This window comes from Pipra filicauda, unplaced genomic scaffold (genome assembly GCF_003945595.2).
Source record: "Pipra filicauda isolate LSUMZ 115617 unplaced genomic scaffold, ASM394559v2 scaffold26_size5592650_pilon, whole genome shotgun sequence".
Lineage (NCBI taxonomy): Eukaryota > Metazoa > Chordata > Aves > Passeriformes > Pipridae > Pipra > Pipra filicauda.
Genome location: NW_024104387.1, coordinates 304,608 through 320,618, shown reverse-complemented (window position 1 = coordinate 320,618; position 16,011 = coordinate 304,608). Strand labels below are relative to the sequence as shown.

The following is a 16,011-nucleotide window of genomic DNA, read 5'->3' as shown; positions in this document are numbered from 1 at the left end:
CTTACATAGCCTGAGGAGCTGAGGCAGCACAGATATTTTTATTTGTTTTGGTTCGTTTCTACTGAGAAGTCATAGCATGGCAACTCCAACTCCTATTGTGTGAGACCCACCCTATCACTTTTTTCCTGGTGTGGAAAAGAAGAGCTGGTCAGCCTTGAGAGGGGCTGAAGCCTAGCCTCATAAAAACTGTCTGTCACCTTTTAGCCTTTCTCCTTGTCACTTCCTTTCCATAGTAGAGATAATGGGAGTGTTTCCTGCTAACTCCTGTCTCTCTGTGATAAATTGCTGTGGTCTTTATTGGAAAGCATTGTATAGCTACTCTTAGCACTGAGATAAAGAAAATGCTGTGAATGGCTGCATTGTGTTTGGCTTCCTTTCAGTCAGGGCCAGTCTGGACACTGAGGACTTGATCTTCCTTCTGGGCCAGGCCTCAGGTTGTGTTTGTGTGGGAGGCAGGGATTTCTGTTTGTTTAAAGCCACATTTATTCTTATGACATGCTGAAGATCAGTGTGATCCATAAATCTATAAATGGGGGTCTGCAGGTGCCTCTTGTTCTCCACATCCTCCTTTGACCTCTCCTTCTTCCCTTGTGGCAGTGCTGGAGCTGGCATGGATATCCTTGCATTGGTGTTGTGCTGCGTGATTGGTGCTTTCCATACCCTCCCCATCTGGGAGCTCCCAGCTGTCCAGGCAGGGGTGATTTTGACCCCTCCTTGTATTTCCAGTTGCCAGTCCTTGTAGCAAGGAGGGCTTATAACCTAGCAATACTGTTTTGTTTCAGTTCGAGGTTTTTTTGCTTAGATCTTTCCATTCAGTTCCAAAAAAAAGCTGGTGTCAATATAGGTTAGCTTTAAAGTGATGAGAAGAGTTCTCTTCTTGAATTCCACAGTTTTCAGATTTCTTGTCTTTTGTCAAGAGCTGTATTCTTAAGTTTGCTGCCCACAAGACCAGGAGCCTGGATTCTCCAGGGCTGTAGATTATGGCTGATAAATCACACAGTTTCAGTCTAGTTTATGCCCAGCACACTGCACCTGGTAGTGGGACAGTACAAGTAGCAGAGTAGTCACTGGAAAAATATGGGGATAATTTTAGTTGAACACGTATAAGGAGATCAGAAAAGACAAATAAGCTGTTAAATTTGTATGATGTGAGTGTGCTCATTCACACCCAAATATGCCTAAAACTCCCTCTGGCAGAATCAAAGGAAAGCCACAGTGCAAAGAATTTATCCTGTCTCCTTGTTTTCACTGTCATGGATAAACTGGGAGAGAAGGAAGGACTGAGGTAGGCACAGAAAGGATTGTGGCTTGAGAACTGAGGCTGAGAGTGGGTTTCATTGTGTGTGCTGCATCAGCCTTTGCATGGTTTGAGTCCTTTGGGCTTATTTAACACAGCATAATCCCACCCTGAATGCTCTTTGTGGGTTGTCTAGTTTCCCTCCTCCCACAGAGTTTTTTAATTAAAAATCTAGGCCCAAAATAACTGCAGTACCATCTTTTAACTATTGTTGAAGGAAGAGCTGGATGCTCTCATCTCTGAGAAACAGTGAGGTTTATGCAAAAGTAAACAGTGTATTTACTTCCTGTAGAATTTTGGGGAGAGTGACTGTGTCAGAGGAAGTATAGGTGGATGCTAAATTTAAACCACTGTACAGCAGATCTCAGTATACTACAGAGCCCAAAAGTCTGACAAGCTAAACAGGGGCATATAAGGATCTCTTCAAAAATAGATACACTTCCTTAAAATTTATTTGGTCATGTTTATTCAGCCCTCCTTATGAAGGTTCCTGAGATTTACAGATCCTGTCTGAATCTGATAGCAGAAACAAGAAAGTAGAGGAGAGGAAAAATCAGCATGATTGGAGCCCCATGGGATATGGTCATTTCTCCATTGCTTAGCTGTTCTTCAAAAGCAGATGAGCCAGGTTGGCTAAAATTTGGTAGGCTTAGGGTCAGAGCTGTTGGGTGGAAATACAGTTTGTGCTTCTACAAGGTTTCAAAGAAGAAATATACTTCTAAGCTAAAATTCTTGGCATTTATGATTGTCCATTTCATTCTTTGTGAGTGTATGTTTGGGACAGTGGAAGCTTATGGCATAATCTGGAACTGAATCTTTGTGACATTGAACAGGACTTGTTTTCTGTCTTGTAAGATGGTTTGTAAACATCCTTTCCTGCCATTACCTTTGCCTTACTGCTGTGTCATTGTTCCCTTCTGAGCCTGAGTCTGGAAATGGCTCAACAGGACTTGAGACAGAAGTTGATTTTGGTTTACTTTGTTACAAAGGGGCAATATTTCACAAACAAGGGAATAATGTCAGGAGGACACTATCAGGCATGAAAGCAGGTCTTAAAATTAGCTTGGTATTTCCTAGTAATTGTGTGATGGGAGTGTAGCCCCAAGGCACAATCTTTTCTAGATTTAATTGTATAAGGCCAGAGGTGGATATCATAGAAAGCCATCAGCGAGGCTTGCAGTTGGTTTGGGTTGTTTTTAAATGTCATTAAAGCTTGAAGTAGATTCTTCCATTTAAAGGGAATATGATCTAATTATGTGATTTAGATAGCAGTATGATGCTGTAATGATGCTCTTTAATATGTTCTTTTTAAAAGAAAAAATATCAAGGCAAGAATTGACCTTGAAAATGTGGCCTGCTTGCAAATGATGTAACTACATGCCTGTCCAAAGCAATGTGTTCTTGTCAGGCTTTAAATCTCCGCTAGCTTTAGCTATAGCAACTAAGTTAACATCTTGTTTATGTTTCCATATACTTGATACTGTATTTCCCTCAATGCCCTGGGATTATCCCAAATCCTGTCAGCCCCTGCAAAGGGCCACGCTCCTTGGAGCTCTCCTGCAGGCAGTGGGCAATCGCAGGTGCCGTGCGGGACTGGGCTCCCTCTTCCCGAGGCCCATCATGGTGACTCCATCAGGGTGACCCTTACCATAGCCTGGGGTCTCTCACCCCTAAGGTACCTCTAGAAAACATGGTCTATTAAAAAGCTGTTCTCTTAGGTAGTCAGCTCCAGTTTAGAAGGATTGTATGGGAGGTCATCAGGGGATATTACTTACAGCACGCACAAAAACTTCAGGGCATGGGGGGATGTGGGATAGCTGTTCCCAAGCAACAAATACTGTGTGAGTTATGGATAATTACTGGAAAGCTCGATGTGCCAAAGGTGGATGTGGTTTACCATTATGTAATTCATTAATACTGTTCATGGGACTCAGATACTTGCTCCCTGAAATGCCCCGGCTTGGAGACACAGTGTTCAGAGGGGGCCTCAAATGAACACTGTCACTGGTGGATGAGCTATTGGTATTCATAACTGCAATAGAAAGGAAGCAGGGCACTTCAAATCTGCCTTTCAGATGGAGATTTTTTGAATAATATGTCCAATGTTTTCACCTTTGGGCCTAATATTATTTTTATGGAAATTCATAACTGAATACTTATTTCCTTAACTAGCACAAAGCTTTCAACGCTGTCTTTTAGTGCCTAAACTCATACTTTGTCTCTGTGCCTGAACCTGACTCCCATGGAAGTCAAAGGGAGTGTTGCCTTTTGGCTTGGACGTGCGCTGCCAAACCGCTGTGTGCTGCCCAGGGACTGTGCCCACACTTCAGCACAAGCAGCAGGGATTCAGGGGTCATCTGTATTGCAAGGCTTATATCTGCTTACCTGAACACTTGAACAAGCTTGAACAAGTAGCAGGCACCAGCATGGATTTTGGAATGATCTGGCCATCTGGTGCTTGCTTGATTTCTCAGATACAATTTCTAGCCTGCCTTGCATGTCTTCCCTGTAGCCCATGCTGCTAGCACTACTCCAGCTACCTAGCTCAAAGGTAATTTGCGTATATGTGCTGTGTGCCCAAGTTAGACTTATACCTTAATTTTGATGTAACTATATCTCCAAGGCCACTTGAATCTACTGCCAAGAAGCACCTGTGAGAACCATGTGAGTGCTTGTGTCATCTATATGAAACTTTAAATTAAAGACCTATATAAATATTTCTAGATGAAAAGAAATTTACAGGCAGAGATCTGGGTTTGTTTCCAAGTGGATCATTACTCGAATTTCTTGGCTAGTTTGTTACAAAAACTGCACCAGGAGATGAGATGTGATTGAGGACTGCACATTTCTTCTTACACATTGCACACGTGCTTAGATGTACATAATGTTCTGGTGGGGAGTCTTCACTAATCTGAGTTTTGACATAGTTTTCCTGCTTAAAAAGAGTGCTGATGAGAGAGATCAGGAACAAATAATGGTAAACTTTGAATAAAAATTCAGTAAGATGGCCAAGGTGTTTGATGTATGCCTAACAGGTGTGATTTACCTCTTCAGCTGAATATATTAGAACATGAGATTAAAGGACTGAAGAGGATTCAAAGCAAGTACCTTACCTTCTTGAATAGATAGATCCTACAATAAAATACCTTTGCATGAGCTATCTTCAACAGAGGTGCCTTCAGAAATCGGGGTTTAAAGGAGATTATGCAAAGTATAATTTACTGAAAATAAAGCGAGGGTCCAAGAAAAAAGATTTGCAGGAAAGGTGCTTGCTTCTGTTTTTCATTGGGTGCTGGGGACTTCCTCATCCTTCTGGTAGTACAGGTTAGACCTTTAGTTCTGCATGCACCTGCCATTACCAGAGAAATAATTAATGTTGATGTACTAGTTGTAATTACAGCAAGTGAGGTATGATCTATGCAGTTAGCAAGGGGAAAGACTAGTGAAATGCTAAGTCAGGAGAAGCTCCTCAGTGCTAGTGGGAAATTTAATATGCTTTGTTAAATTAATAGCCTTAGAATAACAATCAATTTACAGTTTAAAGGGCAGAGGAGGTGGATGTAAAAATCATTAAGCATTCATTTCAGTGACCCACTCAATATTCTTAGTTGGAAGAAATCACTAGCATAATGTTTACAGAGTAAATTGCAACGTTTTAAGACAAAAAACTCCACATGAGGATTGTGTATGTAATGCTTATTGCAGTACTCATTTCTAAGCCATAAGGTTGCAGTGATCCCTCTTCCAAACACAACATGGCTTTAGTGATGGGCTGGTGTTTGCTCACAGATGTTTATCCAAACCAGAGATGATTCTGAAGAGAGGGTTTTCCTGCACGTCAAATATAAAGGTTTTGACCTTTGTGACCCTACCTTGAAATTTATTTGTCCTGAGTTAGATAGGGTTCCCCAAAAGGAACAATCTGGGATATTTTTTTCTTATTGTAGGCATTCAGGGCCTGGTTTTGCCTGTAGTTGTTCTGTTTGTGGTCTTTGTACATAATGCTCACGGTAGAGAGAGATTAGTCATAAGAAGATTATGCATCTAAGTGCTCCTGGCATGCCTAAAGCTAGAAATGTTCTGGTGTATACAAAGGAAACATTAATCAAGACATCTTACAGAGAATTAAGGGAGGAAATAGTTTTGTCTCCTGATTACTATGCAAGTTTCACTGCCCGGTGCAGGAAAAGTCAGGGAGGGAGGCAGAAGGTGATAGAAAGAGGTTGTTCTTCTGTTCTCAGAGAAAGCAAGGGCAGATTGCTGAGGGTGGCTGTGGTAGGCAACTTCCACAAAAACAGCACAAGCTTTAAGGACTCTTCAGGACATGTGAGCTCTGAGTTAGATTGTAGGGACGGACTAGCCGTACTCCTGAGCTTGCCAAAGCAGCTGAGAGAAATCCTTCCTGTTGCATGTGATCTTAACAAAGCCGGTTCCTTTGTTGCAGATGGGTGTCTTCAGCAACCCACATTACTTGATTTTCCAGCCTGGACTGATCATCAAGCTGAGTAGTATGGCATGCAGCAGAGGGTATGGCAATCCTTAAAATTGGAGCACTCTTGCAGTACCAGCATTTCAGTGTATTCGTCTGGAATGCGTAGGGGATTGGGAGAGTAGGGCACCATGGAGCTGCTGGGGCTGGTTTGGGATCCAGCAGAGTGTGACATGGTCCAGGAGGAACATATTAGGGACCACCACTGGTGAGGAAAGGTCCCCTTGCCAGCACCACTGAGTATCGCTGACCCTAAATAATTCTGGAGGATAGCTGACACCTACTCCATTGCTTCAGGTTCCAACTAACAGCACAAAAGCCCAAAATATTAAGTGGCAGCTGTAATATATGTGTTTTGCCATTTCTCCAACAAGCAAACGTGAATTAGGTAGAGAAAAACATTGCCTGCACAGCCACTTTTCATTGTATCAGGTTTTATTTAACTGCTAGTGGGAGTTGGTCGTCCAATTATCTATCTTATTAATAGGCATTTTTGGGAATAGCTTTCAGAAACAGATTTCAAAGACTTCCTGAATTGACTGTGGTTCTTCAGCTGTTGTAAATCACCAGCACATCACTGAACTAATAATTTACCCTCTTTGAGGATTTGAGCTGCTGTTTTTCCTTATGAATACTTAGAACTGTAATCGCTAGAAATGTATCTGCTTACAATTTTCCTTCTGATTTCATTCATGAAATTTTTACCTCCTCAGGGTTAATTGGATCAGGAAATGTCAGTATCTTTAGATTTAATTTTTTCTATTGATGCAGTTTTTGGAGTGAATGACTTCTGTGAATACATAATATGGTTTAATTTAATTTCTGTGAAATACTTAGTGACCAGAAAAAGAGAAGGTTTTTTTGAAACAAGATTTGAATAAATTAAGAGTCCCTCCTAACTAGCACAGCCTTCTTGACTATACAACCCCCCTAATTAACTATTTATAGAGAAGTACATATTTCCAATCTATTTTAAAGTGCTGAAAATGAGAGTAAGCAAACTAACCTACCCCCCCCAGTTTGCAGAGGGTAGGGACAACATAATATCTTCACAGTTTTATCTGGGTGGTAATTATATATCAGGAACTTTGAAAATTTAAAGAAGAAGCCAGGAAAATTCCATCCCCAGAAGCTTCAAGCCCAATGCTGAAAGCTGCCATTATCTTCCCAGCAAGCACAAAAGGCCCAGAATGCAGAGCAGCTGGGTGAAAGGCATCTCTGCACCAGCACTGATCATCTGTAAGTGTATTAGTTGCTGCCCTCACCCAAAATGGGTCCAGTGCCAGAGGAGGAGAGCACTGACAGTTCCCATTTGCTTTAATGGCAGCCACGAGGTTTGCTGATAAAGAACTTTTTTTCTTGCCCCATTCATCTTCGTTGGCTGTTCCTGAAGGTGCCTGGGAGTGAAAGTCTCATTGGGCTATTGCACCGGGTTAAGTTCACCACTTTCATTTGTCCTATGTTTCATGGCGGTTTGACATAGACTTCTCATCTGCTGTATATTTTGTTTTTAAAAGATAAAGTGGCCTCAAAGACAGGGTTAGTAAGAAGTTTATTTCTTGCTGCTGAGTTATTTATTCCTTTTTAAGCTCTGGTGAACAGCCCACATTTAATATCCCATTACTGCTTACTACGGTTACCACAAAAGAGGCAATCCTGAGAAGTAATGTGCTTAGTGGCTCTGTCCTTACTCTCTGTATTACCTTTCCTTCATTTTTATGATCAAGACCACAGAGTAGAAGGCCAGAAATGACCTGAGCTGCAAACTTCAGGGTGCTTTAATCTGTCAAGACTAACAATCAGGTAAATTCGTAAGAGAGAGAGGGAAGGCTCTTCATTACGAAGTTAGCTTCCTAAAAGAGCTTATGAATTCTGCATCAGTTGGCATCTTCAATTTAAGACATGTTGTCTTTCTAGGACAATTCTCCAACTCATCTGCTGGATTTGGAGGGAATGCAGGAGCAGTAGGTGAAATTGCTTGCCCTGTGTTACATAAGTGGTTTGGCGACAGAATGGCAATTTTTGGCCTTCTGGAGTTCTGGCCCAATTTTGATTTTTACTTTCTCTCTATTCCCTGAGCCTCTGCAGAACTGGTTTCTGTGAAGCATCTGCCATATCCTGAAGCAACCTCCAAAATACTCATTTAGAAGTAAATTTGGGTTTCAGAACAACAATGTTATCTTCAAATCAGCCATGAAATATTTGAAGATCAAAATCACTCATGTCTAGAAACCTATCTTCTACAGTTGCTTATTTCTTATCAGATACTTCATTGACACTGAACTTTTGTATGTTTTCTAGATAACTACACTTTAATGTTATGAAAGTAGATTTAGTACAAGGCAATATTCTTGAAACCCTTCACACCCTCCTATCTCACAGAGGTGATTCTGGGCAGAGGCTGGATTATTTAGGTGTATTAACACTGAACACACCTCCCACCTTCCTGTTACATCCCTTTGGAAAATTGCCCCTGGCATGTACTGTTCATCATCCCCTACAGCTCTCACAAGCTTTATGTTATTTGAAGCCAGCTTGGGCAGTCAGACCCTTATGGACAGATAAAACAAGTAGCTCTCAGAGTAATTGAGTTAATGAGGCCTCAGTCTCTTGTGGATTTGTGGTTTATGTTGGATTCACTGATGTTTGGTAATAGCTGAGTTCATAGTATTGCCCTTCTGTCAGAAGACAACTACAGTTTCCCTCCTTTCTTTATCCATTGATCTTTTAAGATACTAATATTTTCAGGTTTTCCAATGCCTGTTAGAGTTCATTGACTTTTGTAAATATTACAAGAGGCATTGGGAGGGAGCATAAATCAGGGTAGATACAGATGCGGATACACACAGAGATGTCTTTTGGAAACCAAACCAAATATTTCAGATGTATTATAGAATCTTAGTAGTGTGATCTACATTTTCTCTTTAACAAGGAAAAAAGTGATCTGATGTATTAAAAAAATGAAAATACAAAAGAAAGTCCATTTCTGTGATTTTGTGCTACATTTTTTACTGTGTAATGAGGTGAAATCTTGTAAGCTGAGTCTGTCCATCTCAGCCTTTTCTGAAAAAATATAATGGTAATATAAGATGGTGCAGAGTCAGGGAATGAACTGCAAGCCAACAATTATTCTCTTTTACCCAAAATAAAGGCAAAGTAAGTTGAACTGTGAGCATACCATATAGCACATGGAATTAAAGGCTCTGCTGCTCCTAGTTTCCAGTTGGAGGGAAGGTCTTGCTAATATGGATGGCATAAGAGCCTGTCTGAATGAGGGTCAAACATTGGAAGGATCAGTGCCTGTGGACTGGAGCAGTTCAATGTTAGATATCTTGGAAAAGCAGACCGGGATATTGGTGGCACAGTGTGTGGCACGGTTTGTGTGTGTGACTGACAGACAGACACATCACTGCTGCTGCTTCTCATGGAGCTTTGGTCACTGAGGGTCTTCTGCCAAAAGGCACCCAGTTAAGAGGAACTTACCCAAATTGATCTGTGTGATCAAAAAGAGATGAGTTGCTGCCACAAGTTTGTATTAAGATATATAAGAGAAGAGACAGCAAATTACAGACCTGGGGAAAATCTTTTTCCTTTGTTATTGTCCAGTGGTGGTTCCCAGTTGAACAAGGTATACAGAATTCTTGCCATCAAGCCCACGGCTTAAATAACTGTGGGGATGAGAAAGCATCAGTACAGGAATTCTGACAATTATCCTGTGGTTAAATAGTGTGAAATAATAAGTCAAGGAAATGTTAGAGTATTGGTCTCTCTGCATAGTGAATATAGCGACAGTTGAAAGGAATTGTGTTCTGGTGTGTCTGACCCAGTACACAGCCTGCTCTTGCTCTGGAGGGGTTTTGCCACCGACATCAGTGCTGGCTGGCAGTTCTCCACTGACATGGCTTGTGGTATTGCTGAGACAAAATGATGATGGACACAGCTTTTCTGTTACCCTGGCAGGGCGTAAGAGCTGATGGATGGATGTTTTATGTTTGTAACCTGTTCCCCAGCCTGCTTTCCACAGGATGGGCCTTGGCTTTCTGAATGCCTTCCTGCACATCAGCACAGCCTTGCCAGGTTGTGTCTTTTTGGAGAAAGTATCCCACTCATCTGCTTTTGTTCTGAGCCACTTACCAGCAGTTCTAGAAGTAGAGAGTTGAGACTGCCTTTTTGGGAACAAGGACAAAAAATAGCTCACTGTTAGCATTCCAAACCCAGCTATTTAGACCTGGATTATTTTTAAATATTTTGCATTCAGACACATGACTAGCTGTATTTCCCTCCTCTCTCTTTTCTTTTTTTAAAGTTAGCTTTAATTTTGCATCTTCTCTCTGTCCAGCTGTATGCAGTCAAGAGCTTCTGAGCAAATAAAGGTTTATTTACATTGCCAAATTAGCTGTGTTACCTGCTGCCTCAGAGATGCTGTTGGCCGCAATGGGAACCCGAGGACGCTTTGAGCCTGGATATATATTTGTAGGGCAGTTTTCTGGGCAGTTGAATTAACAGGAGGCAGGGCAGCAGTGAGTGGAAAGCTGCAGCCACCTCATTTCACCCTGCTGTCGTCACATGTCATCATGTAAGGCACCAGGGGAAGGCTCAGTCCATGGCAGCCCTGTCCAGTGTGCATGTCTTGGTGCTCAAGTGCAAAGCCTTTCACCAGGAGCTGTGTGAAGGGGTTACAGTGAAATGCTGCTGCTGAGTGGGTACTGTCTTACAGCCACTTCACAGAGGGGGCCATGATAACAAATAGGGCTTTTGGAGAATGTGATGTCCTGCTCTCTGGAACTGCACTGTGACTGGGCAGCTTTGTTTTCTTTGCTTTCCCAGTAGCCTAAAAGGGATGGGAAAACTTGGAGACACTTTTCAGGAAATGTGTACTATCCTAAAGAGTTTTTCTTACCTCAGTGACTGTCCCCCAGAGAAGCAGCAGACCTTGTGGTGTGTGATGCCCACCCAGAGGCTGGGTTAACACTTTTTACTGCTATCCAGAGCCCTTCCTCTGGCTGCACATGGTGAGAGAATAAAGCTTGTAACTCGGGGAGGAGACAGTCATAATATCTGCTTGTAAAGGGTAAGAAAGAACTGCTTGTTGGATGGATATAAAAGAAACCTTTAATTCCAGCCAGGATAGTCTAATGCTTTAGCCAAGTGGTGGTAAAGAGCAAAGTACCACCAGGCTCTTGTATGGGAATGCAGGGGGGCTTCTGGGGAGACAAATGCTGGTCTTTACCGTCACAGAGCAGCAACAGTTATCTTATTGATCACACTGCGAGACTGATCTAAATGGCATTTTAAAGGAAACTGAAATTATTTATATGTGCTATAATTGGAAATTAGAGCAGGAGTAACACTGGCATGATCTCTGCTTGCTGCTCTCTGCAGCCAGGGCAGCTGGTCTTCCTCCACGCAGCTCAGATTAACGTTGATTTTTGTGGAAATGGTGTAACTCTGCTGACAGCAATGGAGTTGCATTATGAAACAGACTCCAAGACCATTTAAAAAAAAAAAAGTGAATTTTATGGACTGTGCACTGGATGGACCTAGTAAGTAGCTATTATCCTAATAGATCTCTGTAGGTAGGAGGATGTTATACTGCCTGGATTCACCAAGGAGCAGTGTCCTGCTCCCTACAGTTTGCAGATACCAAGAGTCAGCAAATCAGTAATTGTAGCTTCAAACTAATATCACTTAATTTTTTTTCCCTGCATAGCCTTCTGGGACTCTGTAAAAAGATCTGGTGCACTACATAGAATTAGTTGGCTTTGAAGCAGCAGAGTCATCTAGGTGTGAAACTTCGATTTCCCATGTCATAAAATGAACTGTCATTTCTATCTTTCTTTTTCAGAAAACCCCCACAGCTCATGCCATGAAGGAGGAGAACTTTCTTCGTCGCAGGTTCTCCCTCTGTCCGGCATCATCCACTCCTCAGAAGGTCGATCCTCGCAAGCTGACGCGCAATCTGTTCTTCGGGGCCGACAATGACATCTACCCACTCAGCCCAGGTTGGTTCCTGGTGTGTCAGTGCAGAAAGTGGTATGTCTCAGGTGCTTGACTGCAAGGAGATAATTCAGCATGCTGCCGAGAATGTGAGAGAAGCTACTGCAACACAGACGTTACTGGATCCCAGATAGTGCTGCTTTCATGATGCTGTTGTTTATCATTGCTGTGGCATTAAGTGGGAATGGAGGGCATCAGACGTGGGGTTTGTAACTGTTCAAACACTGCATGGCCTCACGTTTAAAAAATGGCTAATGTTTTCAGGTGCTTCCACTTTGAGGCATTTGATGTGTTTCACCCTAAGCATTGGACTCATTTAAGATTTACTGGCTCCGTTTGCAGACATTTAATGGCAGATTTCCCTGTTCAGATTTAGAGCCTAGGATAAATATTACAACAGAGTTTCTGTAGTTAATGTTCTGTAAATATCTACAAGCACTACAAGTACCAGGAATCTTGACAGGTTGCAATGAATGGCAGACTGGCTTAGCATTCTCTTTACATCTTTTTTTGCTTTGAATTTCCTAACACCCCTCTTGAAGGAAAAAGAGCTCATTTTATTGTTTCAGTGTTTTTTGCTCACAATAAACATTCAAGTCTTTCCTTGATTGCAGTCTGCAGACAATGCTTCTGTTCCAGTCTATAAACAAGTGCTTCAGGGGGCAGTCACAAGTTTGTAGAGCTGTCATCTGCAGCTGCCATGTCAGTGCTAAATAGTCAAACCTCACAGCACCTTCATGAGGTCTCAAAACACTGATATCTAGAGAGAGAACATAGCATCTGTCAAAAGGTTTCAGTGTTCATATAAATGTAACACCCAACAGAGTCTCTGGGCTTTTCAGATGTAGAGCAAAACAAGATCTGGATTTCCTGAGCTAATTGTCTTTAAGTGCAAATGTTTCAAGGGCCTCTGATTTTGCAGGTATTTTTGTTTGTGAGTGTCTGCTTCAAGGCAGTGGGAAGCCTATTTTCAGCAGTGCTGACTAATCCTGGCTGTCACTGAGGCCCCTGGAAGCTTCAACAACCTTTTGGTTAATCAAATTGAAAACAATTTGAAATGGGACACCTAAAATCTCATACATTTCAAACCTGGAGGGACTTCTGAAGCACTAGCTGCCCATAAGCACAGTCTGTACAAATGTGTGGCAAGTAAACAGCTCGCTTCTACTGTCCTTGGGAGCTGAAGGACTGATTTTCCAGGCTGTAGTTGCTTCTCCTTGCTTCGAGGAGATGGAGAGCCATTGCTTACAGTTTGCCCATTCTTCAGTTCTTACCAGAATTTTCAATGCTAAAAAAGTTACTGACTTCCTCACAGTGGTATTTCTGTGGTAATCTTTTAGAAACCAGGGCAAGTTGAGGGTTTTAGTCTGGAGGAGGTGACTGGAAGAGTTTGTTTCTTCCTCAGCTTCCCCCATCACCTTGTTTCTCCTGGATCCCTCCTGTCAGCCAGACCAAACAGCCTTTGCTGGGCTTAGTAGAACAAGTGCCTTGAGCCATGCAGGAGCTTCTGTTCTGCTGCACAGTTCTCCCAGGTAACCTCCAGCATGTTTTCAGTGAGGGCAGTAGCCCTCAGAACTGCAAAGGAAGAGCACAGGGCAAAGGATTTGTAAAGGAGAGAATATCCCTTTGAAAGAAACAGAAGTTATACTGCTTCAGCAAGGGAATTTCTTGCAGGGAGCCTGGGGTTTTGTCTATCCTTACGTTTCTTCTACTCCTTTCATTTCTTTCCCTGTCCCCATGGAGTTGCAGTCTCTTTGTTGTCCTCATATTTCCTGTAGGAAGTAGCTGTCACTCTTCACGTTCGGTTGTCATTTACTCTGGTGGGCTCTCCTTTCACTCCTTTGCTGCTGCTTCCGCCTGGTTTTCCTCTGAGCCTGTGTGCTTCCCTCCACCTTCTCCCATCCCTCTGAAGGATGCTGCTATCACCATAGATAGCAGCAAGCCCGAGGTCTATGTCCATAAGCTGCATCCAATATTTCTCTGTTCTCTGTTTTTCTGTGTTCTTGAGGCTTTTTCAGTGGTCTGTGTTTTGCTGCCTGACCCCAGCAGATTTTCTTTATGTGAGTGCTGGGCTGACTGTGTTGAGTGGGTGCAGTGGGCAGCAAAGCCCAGTGATTTCCTGCCAGGAATTTAGTGGCTGGAACTGCAGGTCTCACAGCACCATCATCTAGAATTCACCCTCCAACAATAAAGGTGTGCAAGTAAATACTTCAGTGAGTAGGGAGTGACAGACTTTTCACCTCAAGCAAGCTACACTATGGAGATTCAGTTTGGCAAGAGGATTTTTTCTCTTGAAGGAAATATATGGGAAACGCAGAGGGCACTGTCTGAAATAACACTTTGGACTTTTTGCCTCTTGCTTGCATATGAAAGTGCTAATGGTTCTCGTAACTGAAAAAAAAATGGAGTAAGATATTTTCTTTTTATAGGAAGTTCACAAACTAGAGAGACATGAATTCTTGTTCCTTGTTCATGTTTGTCTTTCACTTAGCCAGGAGGAGAGAGAACCTTTCTCTATTTTCTATTTCAGAGAATAGGAAATTTATTGGGTGAGTAGCTAAAAGAATTTTTAGAGAATCTCTTTTTGACTAGGCTGCAAGATCACACAGTCTTTAAATAAAAATATAGCCCAGCTTATCTGCATCCTAAGAGATGTACTTTTATGAATATAGGAATTTTACTGTGAAAGATACACAGAACTACATTTCAGTCAAGGTGTTGCCATTGGGCCATGTGGCTGATATTTACAGCAGAAACAGGTTTTATTGGCAATAATTTCACATGTCAGAGCTTGTATTTCCTCTTGTTGATCAGTCATGTTTACTGTATCATTGTTTATAAAGGGTAAAGGCAAATGGACTTGTAGGATTGATGCCCAGCAGAAAGCCAAAGAAAAGGAATGGTTACTTTCCTGGAAAGGAACTAAATATTTATTTTTCCTGTTCATGAGAGTAATGGATAAAAAGAAGGTATCAGTAATTCTACTCTCTAGCCACAAGACTGGAATGTTGGCAGTTTTCTTCACAATGTGGTGAAGGCTGTTTCCGTAAGCACCACTGATTCCTTTCCCAAAACCTTTTTTGTTATTTGGTGCAAAATTTTTGGGCTACTTTGTGGAGGAACCTTTTTTGCTGCCCTGGTAGCAGCCAGCACTTTAAGATGAGAGAGATTCAGCTCTATTTCTGTGGTGGGCATTATGTTTTCTTAATCAGGGAGATAAGAACTTCAGCTTCTATAGCCAGTTAATATTTAGCTTCTTGTATGTTTTTAAGTGGTTTCCTATTTATTTTCTTGAGACAGCTGTATCTGTTGTGCTCTGGGTGGGTCTCTCGCTTTTGGACTTTCTGTGCACTTAACTATGTGTGGGGGTTTTTGACAAACTTCCACATCATTTCAATGAAATTTGCTTTCCAAACAATGACTGGCTCTCTCCTTCTGCATGGCTGCAGCGAATTTGCTTGGGACTGGCAGCAAAGATAGCACTCCTCTGAAAAACAGCCTTTCCCTCACAATTCCCAATAGACTTAATGAGTCTGGTGTAAGAAACTAATATATGTTGTTTCTTAAACATACCTTATGAAGCCTTATAAATGATACGGTAAGAATGAACAGTTGCATATCCCATTTTTTTCCATAATGCTCTGTGAGCAGGATGATCCATAACCTCAGGAACAGTGAAAATCTCATTGTTCAGGTGCAAATCCTTTTACCTGCATTACTGAGAGAAGGCAGAAATGTCTCACGTTCAGGCTTTTTGTATGGATAAAAGCTTGGAGTTAAGCTTTCTTTAAGAAATGAGACATAATAAAGAATGAATGTGAATTCTGTTATGCTAATAGACACCATTCCCTCGGAGCAAGCAGCAGCTGATTCCCATTAACTTTACTTGAACTTTTAGACCATATGTTACTTTCCCATAGATGTGCAGAAAAAACTCTTCATGGGAAACAATTGCAGCAGCTACATGGCTTTGTGAGCTTTTTCCAACCTCCTCTGTCAAGGAGAGTGGGGGCCTATAAAGAGGCAAACACCATCAGAGAAAGAAAAAATACAGAAATGCAGGTCCTAATCCATACACAGCAGTGCTTATGGCCATCCCACTTGTCATGGTAGCACAAAGGGACTGTCAGATCTCTGGCCACTGAGGATATTTTGGGGATTTTCTCCTGCCCACGAACATTAAGTTTCTGAGTGTATTATTTAGGGCTTGGTGTTTCCAGGGGAGGAG

The 16,011-nt window shown here is 41.9% G+C and overlaps 1 protein-coding gene across 6 annotated transcripts in view; it reads left to right on the top strand.

Moving 5' to 3' along the window:
• Positions 1 to 16,011, top strand: part of OSBPL5 (oxysterol binding protein like 5) — a 177,857-nt gene that overhangs the window by 103,588 nt on the left and 58,258 nt on the right. For 4 of the 6 annotated variants that reach the window (XM_027737253.2, XM_039382452.1, XM_039382451.1 and 1 more), the window contains exon 2: positions 11,632 to 11,788. In XM_027737253.2, the coding sequence (XP_027593054.1) occupies positions 11,632 to 11,788 (157 nt within the window). Of the gene's footprint in view, positions 1 to 10,836; positions 10,858 to 11,324; positions 11,330 to 11,631; positions 11,789 to 16,011 lie in introns of those variants that run through there. The other 2 variants (XM_039382455.1, XM_039382454.1) reach the window with 2 other exon arrangements.